At 46.6% G+C, this 17,932-nt stretch overlaps 1 protein-coding gene across 1 annotated transcript; it reads right to left on the bottom strand.

Moving 5' to 3' along the window:
- Nucleotides 1-13,534: 13,534 nt before the first annotated feature.
- On the bottom strand, nucleotides 13,535-15,324 carry E1B28_012019 (uncharacterized protein; the record flags this gene model as incomplete). The annotated part of the gene is made up of 8 exons (XM_043157084.1): nucleotides 13,535-13,773; nucleotides 13,835-13,986; nucleotides 14,036-14,490; nucleotides 14,547-14,629; nucleotides 14,682-14,749; nucleotides 14,807-14,844; nucleotides 14,899-15,120; nucleotides 15,175-15,324. The coding sequence occupies 8 exons, from the start codon at nucleotides 15,322-15,324 to the stop codon at nucleotides 13,535-13,537; spliced, it is 1,407 nt and encodes a 468-aa protein (XP_043004450.1).
- Nucleotides 15,325-17,932: the final 2,608 nt, after the last annotated feature.

Genomic DNA, 17,932 nt, shown 5'->3' with positions numbered 1-17,932 from the left:
CGTGGTTCGGCGCGGTTCGTACCGGTTTGGGTTCCGGCGGGTCGCCGGAACCATTGAGGGATGCGGTTCGGGCCGGAGAACCCGACCCAAACCGTTTAAACCATGGGTTCACGAAATTTTTTCTTTTTTTTTACAACAAAAATGGGTAGAATGGGTAGCTAGACTGTTAATATGTTACGTAGTGCAAGAAAACACGTTATACTATGGAATTACAGGCTACGTAGGTAAAGGAAGCTCCCCAAAAGTATCGCCATACTCTGCCAGTCCAAGAGTCTCAGAAAGCACTGTTCCGGCCGCCAACTCCTCCAACTCAGCTTTTTCGCGTTCAATATCGAGGTGTGCAGTGAAATTAAGCTCCAGCATGACCTGGCCATTCTGTTTGTACGAAAATTTGAGAATTTGAAGTGCCTCCATGATGTTGGGATCAAGGAGGTTCCTGAGGTCCGACTTCGTCAACTTGGCGGACGAAAACACCCGCTCGCATGGAACGGATGTCCCTTGAATTGGGAGATAATCGAGAGCGGTAAGGTAAACTCTCGGAAAACGTGTAGCAGTCATCTGTAAATGAGAATATCAGTCCTTGAACTCGGTTCCTTGGTGTGAACGACTTACCCCCCACTGCTCGAAGATGTCCTCAGAGGTTATGGGCTCAGCAAGGTAGGCATCTACTTCGGCCTCCGCACTGAGAGGACGTCGTGAGCCGGAGTTTTGACCATCCCGTAAGATATCGGTGGCCCAATCGCCTGTTGCACTCCCCGTAAATGGATCAGCACTACGCTCGTTGCCAGGAAGATCCTTTTGCTGCCAATGGCTTGTCAGTTGACAACGAATGGTGCAAAATAGGGCTTCCCATACTCTGACCACATCCACAAACGCCCGCTTGATCCTTTGGTAGTGTTGCGGGTATTTAGCCTGTATATATCCCATTTTAATATTGGGGACTACGACTGTATTGGAGAGTAAGTGCTGGCAGGTAAGTCATGCTTTGCGACTCACTCATAGACAAGAAGTACGCCGGAACTTTGATGAGACGATCATAATAATTGTCGAGTTTAGCGATAGCAGCATCGATGGCCTCTGCGACGTTCAGACACTTCACTCTAAGTTCATCTAACCGATCTGTCATTGCGTTGAATGATGATAGAGCCTTGCACAATGTCGGTACCCGCTCAGAAGATAAACGCTGTTGGAAAGCGTGAGGGATTTGAAGGAGTTCGGTCACATCCTCAATCGCTCTCCATTCGGCCTTATGGAGTTGTTGGTTGGCTTTGATCTCGTGGTAGGTGGGATTGTTGAGGAAGCAGTCGATGGCCTGAGTTAAGGAATCAGAAAGATAAAAAGCACATAATGTGGATTGTTACTTGCTGGACAAAGTTGCTTGAGCCTTACTAGCATTAAATGGGAAGAAGACCACCTATTTACTATGTCTTTTAGCAGCTTGAGGTCTTTCCCTATTGTTCTCTGTGCCCAAATCTGCATCCTTGCACGACGGGTCCCGCTAGAACGCAACTGAATCATGGTCAAAGATAGCAATGAGGTATAAATAGGGAACTTACTACTCGGATAAGTTCTCGACAACGAGTGAATAATCCAACATCTGGAACAGCGGGGTCACCGTCCCATGTGTACCTGTTTGCAAGATCTATATTCTTGATGACGTCCATTGCGGCGCTGACGGCAAGGTGGACAATGTGGGCGAAACATCTGTCCGAGGAAAAATGGAGTATTGACAAACAAGACCAGTTCCATATGTACCTGATATGATTCTCTTCAGGATTGAAGTCTACCCCTCTGTCGGCAAGTTGTTCGGAGATTGCATACATCATAGTATCATTATTACTAGCATTGTCGACCGTGATGTAGCCAACCTATGTAAGAGAATGTCATACATGTAACATGTCAAAAAAGAGCGACATACCTTTTCAGCTAGTTCAAGACGATCAATGATCTTCATAAACGCTAAGGCAAGATGGTGCCCTGTATGGCTCTCTGGAAGGCCAAAAAATCCGATCAACTCTGATCGCAATTGAAGCTGTTTCCTGCCGTGATTTCCCTCTTTCTCATCAATCCAGGTAGTGACGACTGCGACGAAGGGGAACAAGGTGATATCCGACCACCCATCCATTGAAAAGGAAACTTTGCCCTTGACGTCCTGGAAGTATGAATGAGAAAAACGTCTGAAAGGCGAGATATACGGAAGACTCGCACCCTTAGCTCCGTTTTTAGATTGTGCATGTGAACGATCCATGCCTCCATCACCATATCCTGCACGGTTGTGGCATGTGGAATGTCATGCGGGTTGAGGGTTTCACGCAGCAACAAAAGGATGTTCCTGAACCTGGGAGAATCAAGAAGACAAAACGGCTGAGAAATGAAGTTCAGTATTCAGATGATTTGAAATGTCGCTAAAGTACCTACCAAATCCTCAGCGATAACGAGCTCCATAAGAGCATCCACAAAAAGGCGGTGCGTGAAATGTTGGCGGTTGAGATTGTCGTCAACTTGCTGTCCTCTCTCGATACGATATGCATGCAGGATATCGGGTACTTTGCCCGTAGAGTGGATGTGGATCCCCATTTGATCGCATGCCTTGATCCATGCGTCGGTGTGTTTCACGATAAGGTGGTTTCGTCTTGTCGCCGTGTTTGTGCCGCGTCCATAGCGGGCCTCTTTTCCAGCAGCACTACCAGAATTCAGTCAGCTTCAGTCTAACGACAAGAATATTTGATACCTACAGGCAGAAACGACAGTAGTCCTCGGAGTTGGGGTCCTTTGGGTTTACCGGAACCATAAAATCGTGGACATCTCTGCACCTGGTCTTGTCATCCTTTGCGAGGCGGCTACCGGCTTTCCGTTTAGGCGTTGGAAGGTCTGCGAGAGTGCCATTCCTGACATGTGCGGGCTGACGCCTGATACGAACGTCGGGAGATCGGACAAAAGTATTTGTGGCGTGCCGTCTCGGAGGTTGGGGATGTCGTCCATCCCGAGTTAGACTGTCTTCCTCTACATCAATCGACTCATCTTCATCACCTGGATCAGCATAAGAACTGCCACCGAAGGTGACGGTACGCGCTGGTCGGGGGCTGGGAGTGTGAGGGTTACCCTCCTCCTCGTCGTCAAGCTCGTCCTCTTCCTTGTCGTCATTCACATCAACAAAAGAAGGATCGCCATCATCGTCTGCCAAAAGATAACGTCAATGATGAATGAAAGCTGGAATAGTTGGAACTTGCCTTTTACGACTTTCCCAACTTCCTTTCCTTTTCCTTTTGACGTCCGGTTGGGATGAGCTTTGACTGGCTTTAGGAACTTAAGAAAACACAGAGTGATAACGTGCTCACTGGATCCAGTAGACCTGTCCCCGGTACGAGACCCCACCGCATGCAATTCACCTGCCATTTCATCGAAAGTGAACTCCCCAGAATCGGAATCTGAATCTGAATAAGAACAGAGGGTTGAAAGCATGAGTTAGCCTGAAATTCAGATACTCAAAAGTAAAACGCACCATCAGCAAACTGAGCCGCCTTCTTTTTGCGTCCTAGAGGTGCATCAACTCCCATCACCATCACTGGGAGACAGTTGCGGTTTGGAGTGTGGGTTCTAGCAGAGCGACGGAGATTAGGTTCTGGGGTGGCCGGGACCTCGTCTGTGAGAGAAGATCTGAGCGTTGCTATAAACTATACGAGGGGCGATACACACTTTGGAGACCAAAAAATTCTAAAGTTTTGTCAGGGGTAGTCTGACAACCATCTGAAATAGCTGAATCTAGTACGACATTTGGTCAGACGAAGAGAAACCAAGCCAAAGCGCAAACTATACGTATAGAAACGACAGAGGGCGATACCCTCCGTGCAACGGGAGCATGGACAACGTGTTCTTGAACCTGTTCTATGAAAACAAAGATTTTGAATAAGTAACAGTAACGGAGCAAACATAAACGATTGAACTTACGATCCACCGAGATGTCCTCATAGGGACGCGGCTTAGAAGCAGCTACGACATCGTGAGTGAGGGTACGACTTTTTTCGCGTGCTTTAGGACGTGGAACCAACGGTCCTATAGGTTCTATGAATTTGTGAGAAGAAGAAAGAACAGAAATGAGCCAGAACAAACCAGTGGAAGAGTCGGGGGCAGCAGCAGCCCTATGCCCGCGTTTGGTAGGCACTTGTTGTACATCTGACACGAGGTCAGTAACGACGAAGAAATATGAATGACAGGCAGAATGGTACCTTCAGTTGCTCCAGAAGTCGTTGCATTGGGGTGACCTGCGTGAAGTGGGTAAGAAAATCGATGGGAACGAACAAGAGATAACACGTACCACTAGCTTTTTTCCCTTTCTTCTTGGGGGGCATGGTCGCTTGGTAGCGGAATTACGACTGGCAGAGGGCTTTTAACGATCCGAGTTGTGACCAGTGACCATCGCATCATGCCTTGACTGCATGGAGAATACTGAGGTCAGAGAAACCCAATGTACGGCAATTAGTTCTTGAGGATTCGCGTAAAGGCGGAGTACACTCACATATGAGAATAAAAACAGACAATTTGACTCGATTTCAGGGGGTTGTAGTAGATGTTATCTCTGAATATCAACAACTTATGTCCCTCATGCCCTTCGCTTGAATCCTCGCCATTGTCAATATGGCCTCCAGACCAAATCGTGCAGCTTGTGGCCTTCGCTTGAGTCCACGGCATTGTGAATGAGGCTGCTCTTGACCAAATCGTGCAGCTTGTGCCTTTGCTTGAGTCCACGGCATTGTGAATGAGGCTGCTCCTGACCAAATCGTGCATCTGCCAAAATTAAGCGAAATTATCAACACATTATAATATATGTTTAAGCTGGCTATGCATACCTTATTATACCGATAGACAATTTTTCCGGGGTTGTGAAGGCATACTCGTTATGGATGCCTATTTGAGGATCTGGTAGGTGGCCGTCCAGGTTCAATTCAGGGTAAGCTTCACTATCAACATAGTCTTACCGTTGATTTATATGGATAGGATGCAGGGTTGTACGCCTAAAGGTTACACTCTGTTCACAAGTACGTATCCAGTATCCTAGTCAGACCATGACGAACTGGCAGAAGCGGGGCGATTTGGAAAGGATAAGGGCAATACACCTGATTTCCTGTGTATTACGGACATCTAATGCGGCGTAATCAGTAAGATGAATGCGAGCTAGAGAATCCCGACGCATACCTTGGGCTCGGAATCGAGCGGGATGAATGATGAACGCACAAGCTGCTTTTCCTCTTGCTCGTCACCTCCCACCCACCCTTTTCGATCGTTATCTACCTCTGTAAACGACTCTCCTGGACACCAGCATGGCCTAGTTACCCCTCAATGTGAGTTAGGTAGCGGGTATCAGGGCGGCGATGCGACGATCCCTGACAGCGATCAACGGGCATTATCAAGGCTTTCAGAGCGCTTCCTTGGATATATGGTGCAAGCCATCCTAGGAAGACCTCATTAAGCCTTGAATGCACGAGTTCGCGGCGGAGGTAGGAGAGGAATTGGGGCAATGTGATTGGTACAAATCTGTACGCTCCAGTGGGTAATGGTGAATGTCGGAAAGTCGATGAACAGTTCGCTGACATTGGAAGGGTGTCAATATTCCTCCAAGTCGAGACCTAGAAAGCAGATGAAAGATGGTCAGTAACAGTACCAAGTGACGTGAGATATGCTAGGACTTTTCAAAGAAAAAGACGACTTCGACGTCTATTTTGGATCTCTCCTCACTCAGTTATGTTCATACTGTTTCATACTTTAATTATTTCGATTCTAGACTAGCTACTATACTGTAAAACAACGGAATGGCAGACTTACCGTTCACGATGATGGTGGTTCTAGGAAGATGGTGGCATGAATTGTTTCCCACGCGAGTCATCGTAGTTGTTGTTCCGCATTGGGCAGTTTCGTCGCAGTCCCACGATGTGCTGACCGGGAATTTATTCTCCCGAATTCCCGGTCAGCACATCGTGGGACTGCGACGAAACTGCCCAATGCGGAACAACAACTACGATGACTCGCGTGGGAAACAATTCATGCCACCATCTTCCTAGAACCACCATCATCAACGAACGCGTTGGGTGGATTATGGTACGTAGGGGTCCGTTTCTCATAGTACGTAGAGTAGATAGTTAAAATACACGAACTATTTCATTATGAGTGCGAGAGAAATGAAGCAGGAGCAAAAAAAGCCCCATCTTACTTCGTTAACAACAAAAAACCCTAATGATAGTGCTGACGGTCGATTTTATAGGCTCAGCTCACGCAGTTCAGGTTCAGTCATCCATAGAGGTTCTGAATTAACATGGTATGTGATTTTTACTCTAGGGAATGGTTGGCTGGCTGAGTTTTATAGGCTTCAGATGCTCACTCGTTTCTCGATCTCGAAGCTGAACACGATAGTAGCGACTCCCAGGAGTTCGAGGACGATTTAGACTTCGATGGTAAGTATTGTTACATTGCGTTTCAGTATCTTATTGCTAACTGACGTACTGTAGGTTTTCTCGATGATCAGGATCACGACGAAACCGAACCTCAGCCTGCACGCATACCCAACCCAGAGGAGCCAGAAGGACCGTCATTTATAGACTATCTAGAAGCTCGTTACATCAACAGAACTCTATCATTACCAAGTATCGAAGAGACCGACAATTTGAACCAAGGGCGGCTAAGTGTAGCTGGATGGCAGAAAGGAAGATTGAGTGGGAAGGAGTGGTTGAAAGACAACGCAAAAGAGAAAAGGACTGCCCCTCGTGAGGCTGCTGTCGGTGAATGGGTCCAGATCCGGTCTGGAAGCTACAAGGGCGACGTAGGATTGGTTTCAGAAACGCGAGGCCCAAGGTCCCTCGTTCTGCTTGTTCCACGGCTGGACACCAATTACGCGGCAGAAGGATCTTCTCGAAAGTGCAAGAGACTTGCTACACGGCCTCTACCTCAGCTTTTTGACCCTCGTAGCTTCCCAGAATCCATATTGGTCGATGCCAAGGCTTCTAAGTACAAGCATCTTCGAAAAACCTTCGTTCATGGGCTCCTCGTTTCCTCTTACTCCAATTCCACCCTCGTACCCACGACAACTATTCCTCCTTGACTCGAAGCACATTTCAATCGAACAAAACATCCTCTTGTTAATGAGTATCCCATGCCTTATCCGGCAGACTGGGTTCTCGCTGCTGGCGACAAGATCCTTCCGTCCAAACCCTCCTTGAGTACGATCCCTGGGTCATTCAAGTACTTAAATGCACGTCTAGACCCGAAGCAGCCCCAGACTTGTACGGTTGCCTTTGAAGATGGCGATTATGCCCTTCCTGTTCGCCAGGTTCGCAAAGTTGTCGATCCTGGAGATTTTGTTCGAGTTATGGGCGGTATTCAGAAAGGGAAGGAAGGACTCGTCATCACATCCAGAAACGGTATACTGGAGGTGGCTCAAGACGACGCTGATCGAAGCCTTGTGAGTTTCATTTTATTTCATCTCAAGCTACAATACTGATTATCGTCTAGTTCAAAGTCTATCTCAACTCGACCGAGACAATTGTGTCCACGAACACCGCAACACCTTGGGTGGGGGCAACTGTGGCCGTGCAACGGGGTCCTTACACGTTTAGACAGTGCATCGTCAAGGATGTCGTACGGCAGGAACGGCGGGAGGGTAGACGCTTAATGCTGAGCATTTACGTGCTTAAGCTACAATGTCACGCCCTTCTCGACCATGACAATGTTGTGGAAAGTAGTAGTGGAATGAGGCTCGTTGACTGGCGACCTCTAACTAAGGTTCAAGAGCGAATTTACGGTGTTGGACCCTCGATGTCAGTTGGGAAGGAACCTTGGATAGGCACGAAAGTACGGGTCATCCGCTCTCACTTCAAGGGTGTGACCGGTACAGTTCAGGAAGTCACTCTGGACCGGTCTCCTATGCCCAAGTCCGGTTTACTTTTGAAAGTAGAGCTGGATCTGTTCCAGGCGCATCGAAGTCAACCTGTCCATGTACTCGACTACAGCTACGTTGTGGAACTCAATTCGCAAAAGTTCCTCAATGTCTGGCGTCCGCTTGGTCACGGCCACGAATTCTGGCTCCCTCACGAAGGTCTACGGAACCCGGTCGATACCCTCAAGGCCATCGATGCGAGCTATGTCCCGTCGAACTCTTTGGTTCCTGGTACTCCCCTTCCATCACGCGATGAGATGATTGAGATGCTAGCGACCGGAGAAGATGCATGGAATCCACAGTCACCCACATGGAATCCAGCACCACGTTCACCCACGCCTCAACCTGCAGGAGAGGCTCCACCTTGGGATCTAGAGTGGGATGCATCTACTTTCTCTGCTACCAACAAGAATCCTTATGTGGCAGCTATTCTTGCCCGACTCAATGCTGCAGGAGAAGACACGTCTGAAAGTGCACCAGCAAACTTGGCAGAGGAAGCGGCGGCAGCTCCTACTTGTCCTACACCTCCACCTCCACCTCCACCACCCTCATACTGGTTCTCCCAAGCGGGCCTGGTGAATATCGAGTTTCAAATCGGTCTCAAGAGCACTGGAAAAGACGAGTGGGTCACCCTCGTTCAGCCTGTCTCTGTCAACGACAAGCCCGCTGTCCGCTTTTTGAGAGACGGCACTCTCGTCCGTCAAATCGATGACATCAGGATGCCCCATGACACTATCAAGCCTAGCACTGAGAAAAGCTTAATGGTGGTGGTTGGTGGTGCCTCTGAAAACATTGGGAAGCTCGTGCGATGCTTGGGCAACTTTTATTTGGGAGAGAAGACCGAAGACAAGCACCGAATCATTGTTGGAGTCATCAAGAAGAACACCATGCACGACGAACAACTGTCTGAAGAACGCCTGGAATTGGATCCTAGGAGCGATTTAGTAAGGGTGAAGGAGACGGATAAAGAAAGGGCGAGGTTCAGCAAGGATATCAAGGCAGTTCGTGACGTTATTTTGGTTAGCAATGGACGTAGGGCTGAGATACGCCCCGTTTCTTGATTTCTTCCTGTTTCACATCCGTTTTGGACTGTAGATAGACACTTCTTGTAGCCATAGGTTCCATTCCTTGCTGGTGGCATCAAGTTCTCTGATCTGACGTTCGCCTCGAGTTCCGTGCAATGGCTTTCTCAAAAGGAACCGGCCTGATGATGTTTAGGTGTATTGCAAATGAACTCATCGTTCTGGCAATCAACGTTGCTGTTCTTCTACCTGCTGTATATTATCAATCGACATCGGCCATTTCTACAAGCCCCGTAGCTTTCCCCCTCTATCTCTCCCCTTTCTATTTATCCAAAAATGACCCTTTTGACATGCGTTTTGTGGATAGGACTTGGCCCATTCATCCCTGCAAACCTTTGGTACCCCAGCGAAAAGGCATTTACCGTCCGAAAACACCTTGAAGCTAACCTCAAGGACAAGGATTCCAAGTTTTGTCTTATCTTGATTTAGACAGTTCGCTAACCATTGCCATTTCAGATCAAAGGCTATATAAGCAACAGTTGGAACCTCGGTAATTCCTGACGTTACAGGACATGCTCGAAAGCTCCGGGTTTCTCTGGAAGACTTGAACCGACTCCAATCTGAACGAGAAGATATTGTGGGACGAGCGAAAAAGCTCGCGGAAGTAGACGATATTCGGCAACATATCCTGAAAGCCGCTTCAGGTTCTAGGCGAAGTCCAACCAGCGATGTTTGAGGATGTCTTTGACAAGGAGCTAGCCAAGTACGACAAGTTCATTAAACTGATGAACGATCTACAGCCACGGCAAGGACAGCTACTCAACTCGATTAGAGTAAGTGGAATAGCTTTTGCTCTGACTGTGAACCGGGTCTTAAGTCATTGTAGGCAGAACACAAGCTGTTCATCCAATCACGGAAGGATGACACGACTGTCGAAGAGAGAGAAAGGGCTCACATAATGATGGAGGTACTTGGAAGCCTCTTAAACCGCCTTTTGTGGATGTATTTGGGCAGGAATATGGATGTCAGGATGTGGTAAGTCCTTTCCTGTTTCCTCCTCATTCGTTGCATTCATCGTTTCTGATTCATCCTTGTCTTGGATTGTAGAGCTGTAATCTTCATGTCCATGGGTACACCGACCGTCCGTCGAGATGCACGAGCAACGTTCAGCTCCCCATTGATCGTCGGAATCATCATGGCTGTCGGAAATGTTGGCCAATCTCTCCTCCCATACAACAGAATGCGACACCTTCCTCTCCCGAGATGGCGGTTTCACATCGCACGAAGTCCACAAAGATGCGCATCTCTGGGAGTTTGGCGATTCCGGCGGGATACTCATCGTGGTTAACGATGAAGAACCTAAGGATTTCGTCGCGTATTCCATCAATCAGGGAATGAGTTGGAAGGAATACAAATTTGTAGGTGAGGGGGAGAGGAAGGTCCGGGTGAGGTATCTCGTTACGGTGCCTGCGGATAATAGTAGGAAGTTTATCTTGTTTGGAGAGCGTGCTGGTGGGGAGGGATCTGTAGCGATTCCGATTGATTTCTCGTCATTGATGAGTAGATAGTGTGAGTTTTCCCCCGGAAGAATTTGACAACAGCTGATCTTTGTTGCGGCTTTCAGGTGTCTTGGACCCAGACGATCTCAATCACGATCCCTTTGAACTGTGGAGTCCTAGTGAAGGGAGGAATGAAAGATGTGTCTTTGGGCGATAGGTGAGCGTTCTTGTTGCATTCTTTTCGTTTGCTACGGTGGAGTATTGACATTTCCATATAGAAGCTCTACCATCACCGTCTGCCAGATGCAATGTGCTACGTCGGTGATGGACTGGAGAATGAAGAAAGAGTCAAGATTGTCGATAACTGCCCTTGCGTTGAGAGCAACTTTGAATGGTCCGGTTCTCACAGGTTTTCACGTCGGCGAGATGCGTTAGAGTCCTGTCGCTAAGAACTCGTATCATTTCTCCCGGTCATTTTACAATGGGTACAAGAAAATAGCTAGCTCAAGGTTCGCTTTTCGTCATACATCCCTATATTCTTCAATGAACCCTTTCATTTCGTTCACAACCTGATCGATAGACATAGCCGGAAGGTCGTATCGTTCTCGATGTCGCAAACTGCCTTCGAAGTCGTTAATGGATATCAAAACAGCAAAAAAAAAGCGAACGGACTCACAATTGCAAGGTACTGTCGACACTTGATATCCGGCGATCTTGAGCTTAGAATGCAGTATCGATTCTGGACGCTAGTTAGCAGAAAGCATGGACATGGGATCGAGAGCCAACCCGTTCGATGGCACCAATGGAGCTTCGTCTTGTAAACCTCTACCAGCTCACTTTCATCCAAATGGCAGTTTTGTCGATGCTCCGCAAATCTTCGCTCCGGATTGTTTGTCCTGCCTAACTTCACGAATTCCTCTTTGCCAACAAGAAGATAAACCCATCCCTCCCCATCACTGTCCGAAATTCTTCGACGAATCTTCGCCTCGAACGCTGTTTGCAGCTTGGTGTCCATGAATGACGATACGAGAATGCTTGGTCTGGGTAGAATACGGTAGGTTGAACAACGCCAATCGTCCATTTTGGGACAGTAGAGTAAACTTCCACATACGCCTACAAATATCCGTGCTCGACAATTCCAAAGACGGTAATGCGACTTAGTTGACTATGCTACAAGGTTCTTTTTGCACTTTAAAACAGTGCTACGGAGCGATATTTATCGTATTAAGAACTAGAGTGAGCCCGAATTGCTAGTTAAAGCTAGTGCCGCTAGTAGAATGTGCCGTAGGCGCAGCTAGACCAGTTAGAGAGAGCCGTAGATCGTGTCAGAAAACTGTATGACCGTTCGAAACCTGTAGAACACTATGAGCAGAGGACTTAAGCGGTAATTCACCGAGTTCTACTCTCTACATTCTACTATGCACTGGCATATCAAGGGATTGTACTATTAGAAGACTTGTAGTCTTCACAGAACCGTTCGTAGCAGAACTTAACAAAGTCAAAAGACCTTCATACTAGGAGTACCTACTTCTACGGGGATTTAGTTGACAAGAAATCGGACATAGGACCACACAGACTAGGAGAAATTTGATATGACCGTAGATCGAGTCCCGATCTGAGGAAAAGACAAAAAGACATGATACAGATCCCAGATCACAGATAGAGTACCTAGGAACCAGGCAGGAATGAACAACGGATCTCGGAGTCCACACTGTTCATGTGCTATGGCGATTCGGAACTCTGGATCCATATGCTGGAACTACTTGGACACACAAAGTCCATATGATTTGATAACGTCGAAATGCAGGATAAGGTCCGTAGGCAGGAAATACCATATGGTACGCCTATGTAGGTCCATTCTACATGCTGAAACAAGAATGGAGAACGGTCCAGATTGGTCCAAAACATATGATTCGAATACGGAAAAGCTCCGTAGACAAGATTCTGCACATGTAGCAGTCCCTAGCGATAAGACTCCGCATGGATTCGTAGCTACGGTGCATTATTTTTAGAGATAGAACAAGTAGAGATAGGATTACAAAGCTAGCGTAGAAGTAGTATAAAAGCAGCTCATGTATCCGTAGATAAAAAAGTACTACCCGTGCGTAGGAAAGTCCTGAGTGGGTTGCCCGTGAGTAACTGCTCTTGACACCAATAGAGAGATTTGCCCTGTCCTTGTGCAGTGAAACGATAAGACTTGATTTGAACTATACGAGACCGTCGAGGTCAAACTAGAGAACTATCCGCCCGTAGGCCGCCGAGGTCTTGATTACTGTTTCGTGATCCGTCGAGGGTCTTAGCGTTCGTGTCCGCCGAGGACTTAGTTTTTGTGTCCGTCGAGGGCAATAGTCTCCAATCGTTCGAATTAGTCTTACCGTAGACGAAATTCATAGTCCCACTTAGTCCACTGGACAATAAACAGAGCCCCTACAAACCCTAGAATTCCCGTAGCTGTGGTGTTTTACACTTCCAGTTATACATTGATTTCATAAGAACTTCATACGATATTGAGACTGTGATCTTGTGCGTAACCTTTGCCAAGCAGTCCACCCTTGCAATCTTTCCTGGTGTGTAGAGTTATTGATAGACTTTACACGGAGGTTTACTAGTTTTTGGGTTGATTTGGTGTTGGTGCTACTCCCGTAGCTCTGATATTAGGTTGACTCTTGAGTGGTATTCCTCGCCCATTAACGGTTTCCAGTCCTGTCTTTAATTCTCCTGCTCTTTCGCATAGTCGTACATCGCATTCGCACTCCCGTATACCCACCCCGACGTACATCGATAGATGAAAGTGATCCGATTGTTTATTCGCAGGAGAACGACTACAGACTACCTACTCCATACTGTATCTAATAAAACAGACCTCCTGTGGTACCAATGAAGATTTCCGAGATGTAGTACGCCTACTGTACCAAAGAAAGCTATAAAAAAAATCTCAGACCCAGTGGGTCGGGCGTTTCAAAAAGCCGTTTTGCCGCGCCGAAACCGTTTTGTATTCGGTTTCTCGGCAAAACGGATTGCCGAACTATTTCGGCATCTCGGTTCGTGTTTCGGTTTCAAACCGGTTTCGAACCGAACTGATGGGAACACTATTCTGTCATGACCGATTTCCCGTCAGGATCCAAGGAGTAATAGTAGAAGTCCTTCCGTGATATCCAAGCATGTATGTCGGGAGATCCATCAGGAAAACGCGGCGGCGGGTGTAAAAACAGATAGCAATCATCAGTTTGATGATTATCAATAACTGTGGGAGCCAAGTCAAAGTCGTCTTCGACCTCGTAATCAGAAAATTCGAGATGAAGGTCCAAGTCAATCGAGTACATGAGTTCTATCAAGGTCAGGAAGGTGTCGTGAAGCATGGAAGCAGGAATGCAGCTGGATATACTTACGGTAGTCTGCCCATTCACCCTTTGGAATATTCAGTGTGCTGAAAATGCTGCATGCTTGGGATAGCCAAGCCCAACATTGCTGATTCCATGGCATATCTACTCCATATCTGAACCAGCAAAAGGAAAAGATTTTCCTTTGCATCACCGAAAAGCTGGACGACAATTAGATCTGTCCTCGACGTTTACGAGTGAAAAGCATACCGTGTCCTTCCATCTTCCATGGCGATTGGGTGGAGATGCTCTTTGGCAAACCAGCAATAATCTGTTTCGTACGTCCATCCGGACCGGAATCTTGCAAACGGACGGCCAGAAGAACGAGTCCAAACTTGACATCTATGACGCAGCCAGTCTTCTATTTTTGGATACATGTGGTTCAGTGGGCCTGGAAAGGCGAAAACGTCCAAGATAATTTGATCCGGGCAATACTTGATCAGGTACTCAGTGATACAATCGGCGTTGTACGTCGCAGGGTGAAGAACCGGAATGTCTGGGCAACTTTCGAGCTGCCACTCGGGATAAGGGTCGACGTCAAAGAAATCAGGCGTAGGTCCCTGTGGGCCAAAAGATATTCTTCCATTTCTTGGTTGAATCCACACATTGGAGCAGCCATATGAAATCCGCTCCGTCGGACACCCTTCAAGCGAATTCCACAATGCCTACAGCCATGTGATAATGTTGGAATGGATTAAATATGATCAAAGAAGAAACGCACAGCGCTGGCTTGGAGAGTGATATAGCAGTGCAGAGCTTTTGATTTATTATGGTGCCGTTGAATATGTTGTACTAGAATAAGTTCTGCATAGAAAGGATTCCAGGGATATGTTCAACAATCTGATACGATACTCACCTTCGTGAAATAGGACCATCGGAATATCCGAGTCATTAAAACCTCGTAACTGTACGAAATTTCCATATCTACTCGTCCGCTGCCATTAGTATCTGCCAACTACAGGATAAGGAGGTTAGACAGACCGGTTTCGTGAATACCTGAGGCAATCCCGCTTGAATACCTACTTTGAGGTCAGCATCGCACTATTCAAATCGATACATTGGTGCGTACTAACCTTTTGCGCATCGGGTCCAGTGTACGTTATACTTATGAACGGCAAAGACTCTTTCACCCCTTCGACAAGGCAAGCCAGATGTGCAGTCCGTTTCGCTCTCGACCTGTCCCGTCTTTCGTCCCAACTGAGATTTACAGAATCGTCTTCATATTTTTCTCGCCAGACTTCGTTTTCAGTGAGGGTTTCGAGGATCTTGATTCTCCCTGCAGGGATTCGGTCATACTACAGTAGTTATGAATGAAAGGAAGCGAGTCGTATGATATTCGAGCCACGTACCTCCCGATACAGCTTCACTTTCCATTCTTCCTCCCCCGGACCAGGTACTTGATGTGCATGCTGTAGGTAGTACGTATTGACGTTCTGATTTCCGTGGACGATGCTCAAGTTCGCAGTTCCAAAATTCAAGTGAGATGCTTTTTTGAACATTTTGAAGGAATCGATGCTGCAGTACTGGCGGTGGTGGTGGTGATGGGGCAAGATAAAGGCTGTTGAAATGCTATTCGTGGGACATGAGGGGGCATATATATTTTCAAGTGACGGAGGTAAGTGACATTCACTTACCTGTCACTTACCTCTAATTCAGTGACTAGTAAGTGACAGGTCAGTGATGGTTCAGTGACAAGTAAGTGATCGGTCAGTGATGTTCAGTGATGTGTGGGCTGGTGGCTATGCAAGGACACAGCCATACTATCAGTCTACGACTGTGCCCTCTCCGCTGTACGATCTGTGGCGAGCAACATGCGCTATCCCGGCATGGCTCAATTGCGGGTCAATACAGACACAGTCAGGGATGTTCCAATAGCGGCGAAAGGACCCGAGCAGTTCCCTCAGTGCACAAAATCAATAATATTTAAAGGACTAGAATTTAGAATTTATTGAGTATTTATCAGATCTGACACAGACGGTGTTGGACAAGTGCCATTTAGATGACCATGGACCTTATTTATATGTAAGTGACAGTAAGCAAAATTTGAGAGAGGGTAAGTGTGCTTAGGTGAGGGTAAGTGACTATGTAAGTGATGTGTAAGTGAAAGTAAGTGACTAGTTAAGTGGAGGGAAGTGACGAGGTAAGTGGAGGTAAGTGACGGGTAAGTGATGGGTCAGTGACAGGTAAGCGAAAGTGAGTGACAGGTAAGTGATGGGTAAGTGAGGGGCTATACAAGATGCAGCACACCACAACAAAAAACGAGATGCAGCACATAGCTCATTGAGCCTGAGACACAGCACACTCAGCTTAGATGCAGCACACCAACTCGGAAATCAATTTCCGAGTGTGCTTCAGATTGGACCCCACTGTGCTGTGGGTCCTGTCGTAAATTCAGGGACAACTACACTCAAAAAAAATATTTAAAAAAATCGTACGACATTACTTATGACACGACATGCCATCATCACGTGATACTGTTGATGTCGTTCAACACACCATTGTCAAACTTCCTTCCATTCTAGTCTTTTTTCCCACTGTTCTCCTTCTCAAACACTTTCAAAAAACAGTAGTTAAATAATAATCTATTGTACATACTTATTATAGAGAGAATAGAACATTTATTTGAAGTGGAAAAGGGAGGGACTGAGGGTGATGATGGATGTCGAAGGAAAAGGGAAAATGCTGTGCTGCCAGGGTCCGCGGGAGCCGATATTCCCTGCACGCTTTGGGGTGAAACAACCATGTGACTATTTCCCACCCAGTCTCAGCATGGGAGTGTGGGAAATAGTCACATGGTTGTTTCACCCCAAAGCGTGCAGGGAATATCGGCTCCCGCGGACCCTGGCAGCACAGCATTTTCTCTAGGGCTGGGTATTGAACTATTTTTCGCTCGTAATGTAATGTATAGAACTTTGGGGTCCCTCGTATCGATTGTTTTGAATGTTTTAAACGGGTTTTAAACATATAAGCGCCCGCCGCAAGTGGTAAAGTATTTTGGGGTTCAGTGCGACAATTAGCTCTAGAATGATGTATTTATTAAACTCTGCCCTGTAATTCTCCTCTCCCCAATTTCTGGCTCCATTGCTTGACCGACATGACTTGCGTGAGGGCAGTACTGGTGCAGTACTGGTGCCATGCCTTCGGTAACGACTGAGCAATTTGATAATTTCCAAATCAACATACTTGAGAAGTGAACATCTTTCCGCTGGTGCAAAGAATTATTCTGACAACGACCCCAGCGTTGAACATTGAGAGGTCAGATGTTGAATCAACCTTTTAAGGATCCGGGCAGTTGAACAAGGCTTCCGCGTTGCTGGGAATAGGATTCAAGAGGTTGGATAGTGTGGGAATGGGAAGTGGGCTGTACGTGACAGAGAAATATCATTGGCTTGTCTGATTAATTACCTAATCATGACGTAGTTCAAAACGGTTCAATACCAGAAATTTTTGACCAAGTTGGTATTGAACGTTTTGAACACGGTATGTATTTGTATGTATCAAACCAATCAATACGAAACCCAGCACTAATTTTCTCTTTTCCTCCGACATCCATCATCACCCTTCAGTCCCTCCCTTTTCCACTTCAAATATATGTTCTATTCTCTATAATAGATATGTACACATAATTAATTAATTAACTACTGATTCTGTAAGGTGTTTGAGAAGTAGAGCAGGGGGGGAAAAGACCAGAATGAATGAGGTCTGCAAATGGTTTGTTGAACAAAATCAACAGTCACATGTGATGACATCACAACGTGTCATATTGGGCATGGTACGATTTTTTATTTTTTATTTTTATTTTTTTGAATGTATTAGTAAATTATAACAGGACACAGCACACCGAGTTCGATTTACAGCACATTCACATGAGGCGCAGCACACTCGGAAATCAATTTCCGAGTCAGTGTGCTGCATTTAAGCTCAGTGTGCTGCATCTTGCACCAGATATGCTGTGTGCTGCATCTGGTTTTTCGTTGTGGTGTGCTGCTGCTCGTTGAGCCCCGGTAAGTGATGGGTAAATAATAGTAAGTGACAGGTAAGTGACAGGTAAGTGATAGTAAGTGATAGTAAGTGACAGGTAAGTGAGAGACCGAGAAGTTATTGGAG

Source organism: Marasmius oreades, chromosome 8, assembly GCF_018924745.1.
Source record: "Marasmius oreades isolate 03SP1 chromosome 8, whole genome shotgun sequence".
NCBI classification, from domain to species: domain Eukaryota; kingdom Fungi; phylum Basidiomycota; class Agaricomycetes; order Agaricales; family Marasmiaceae; genus Marasmius; species Marasmius oreades.
Note: the sequence above shows the minus strand (reverse complement) of the source record. Positions and strands in the feature narration are given on the sequence as shown.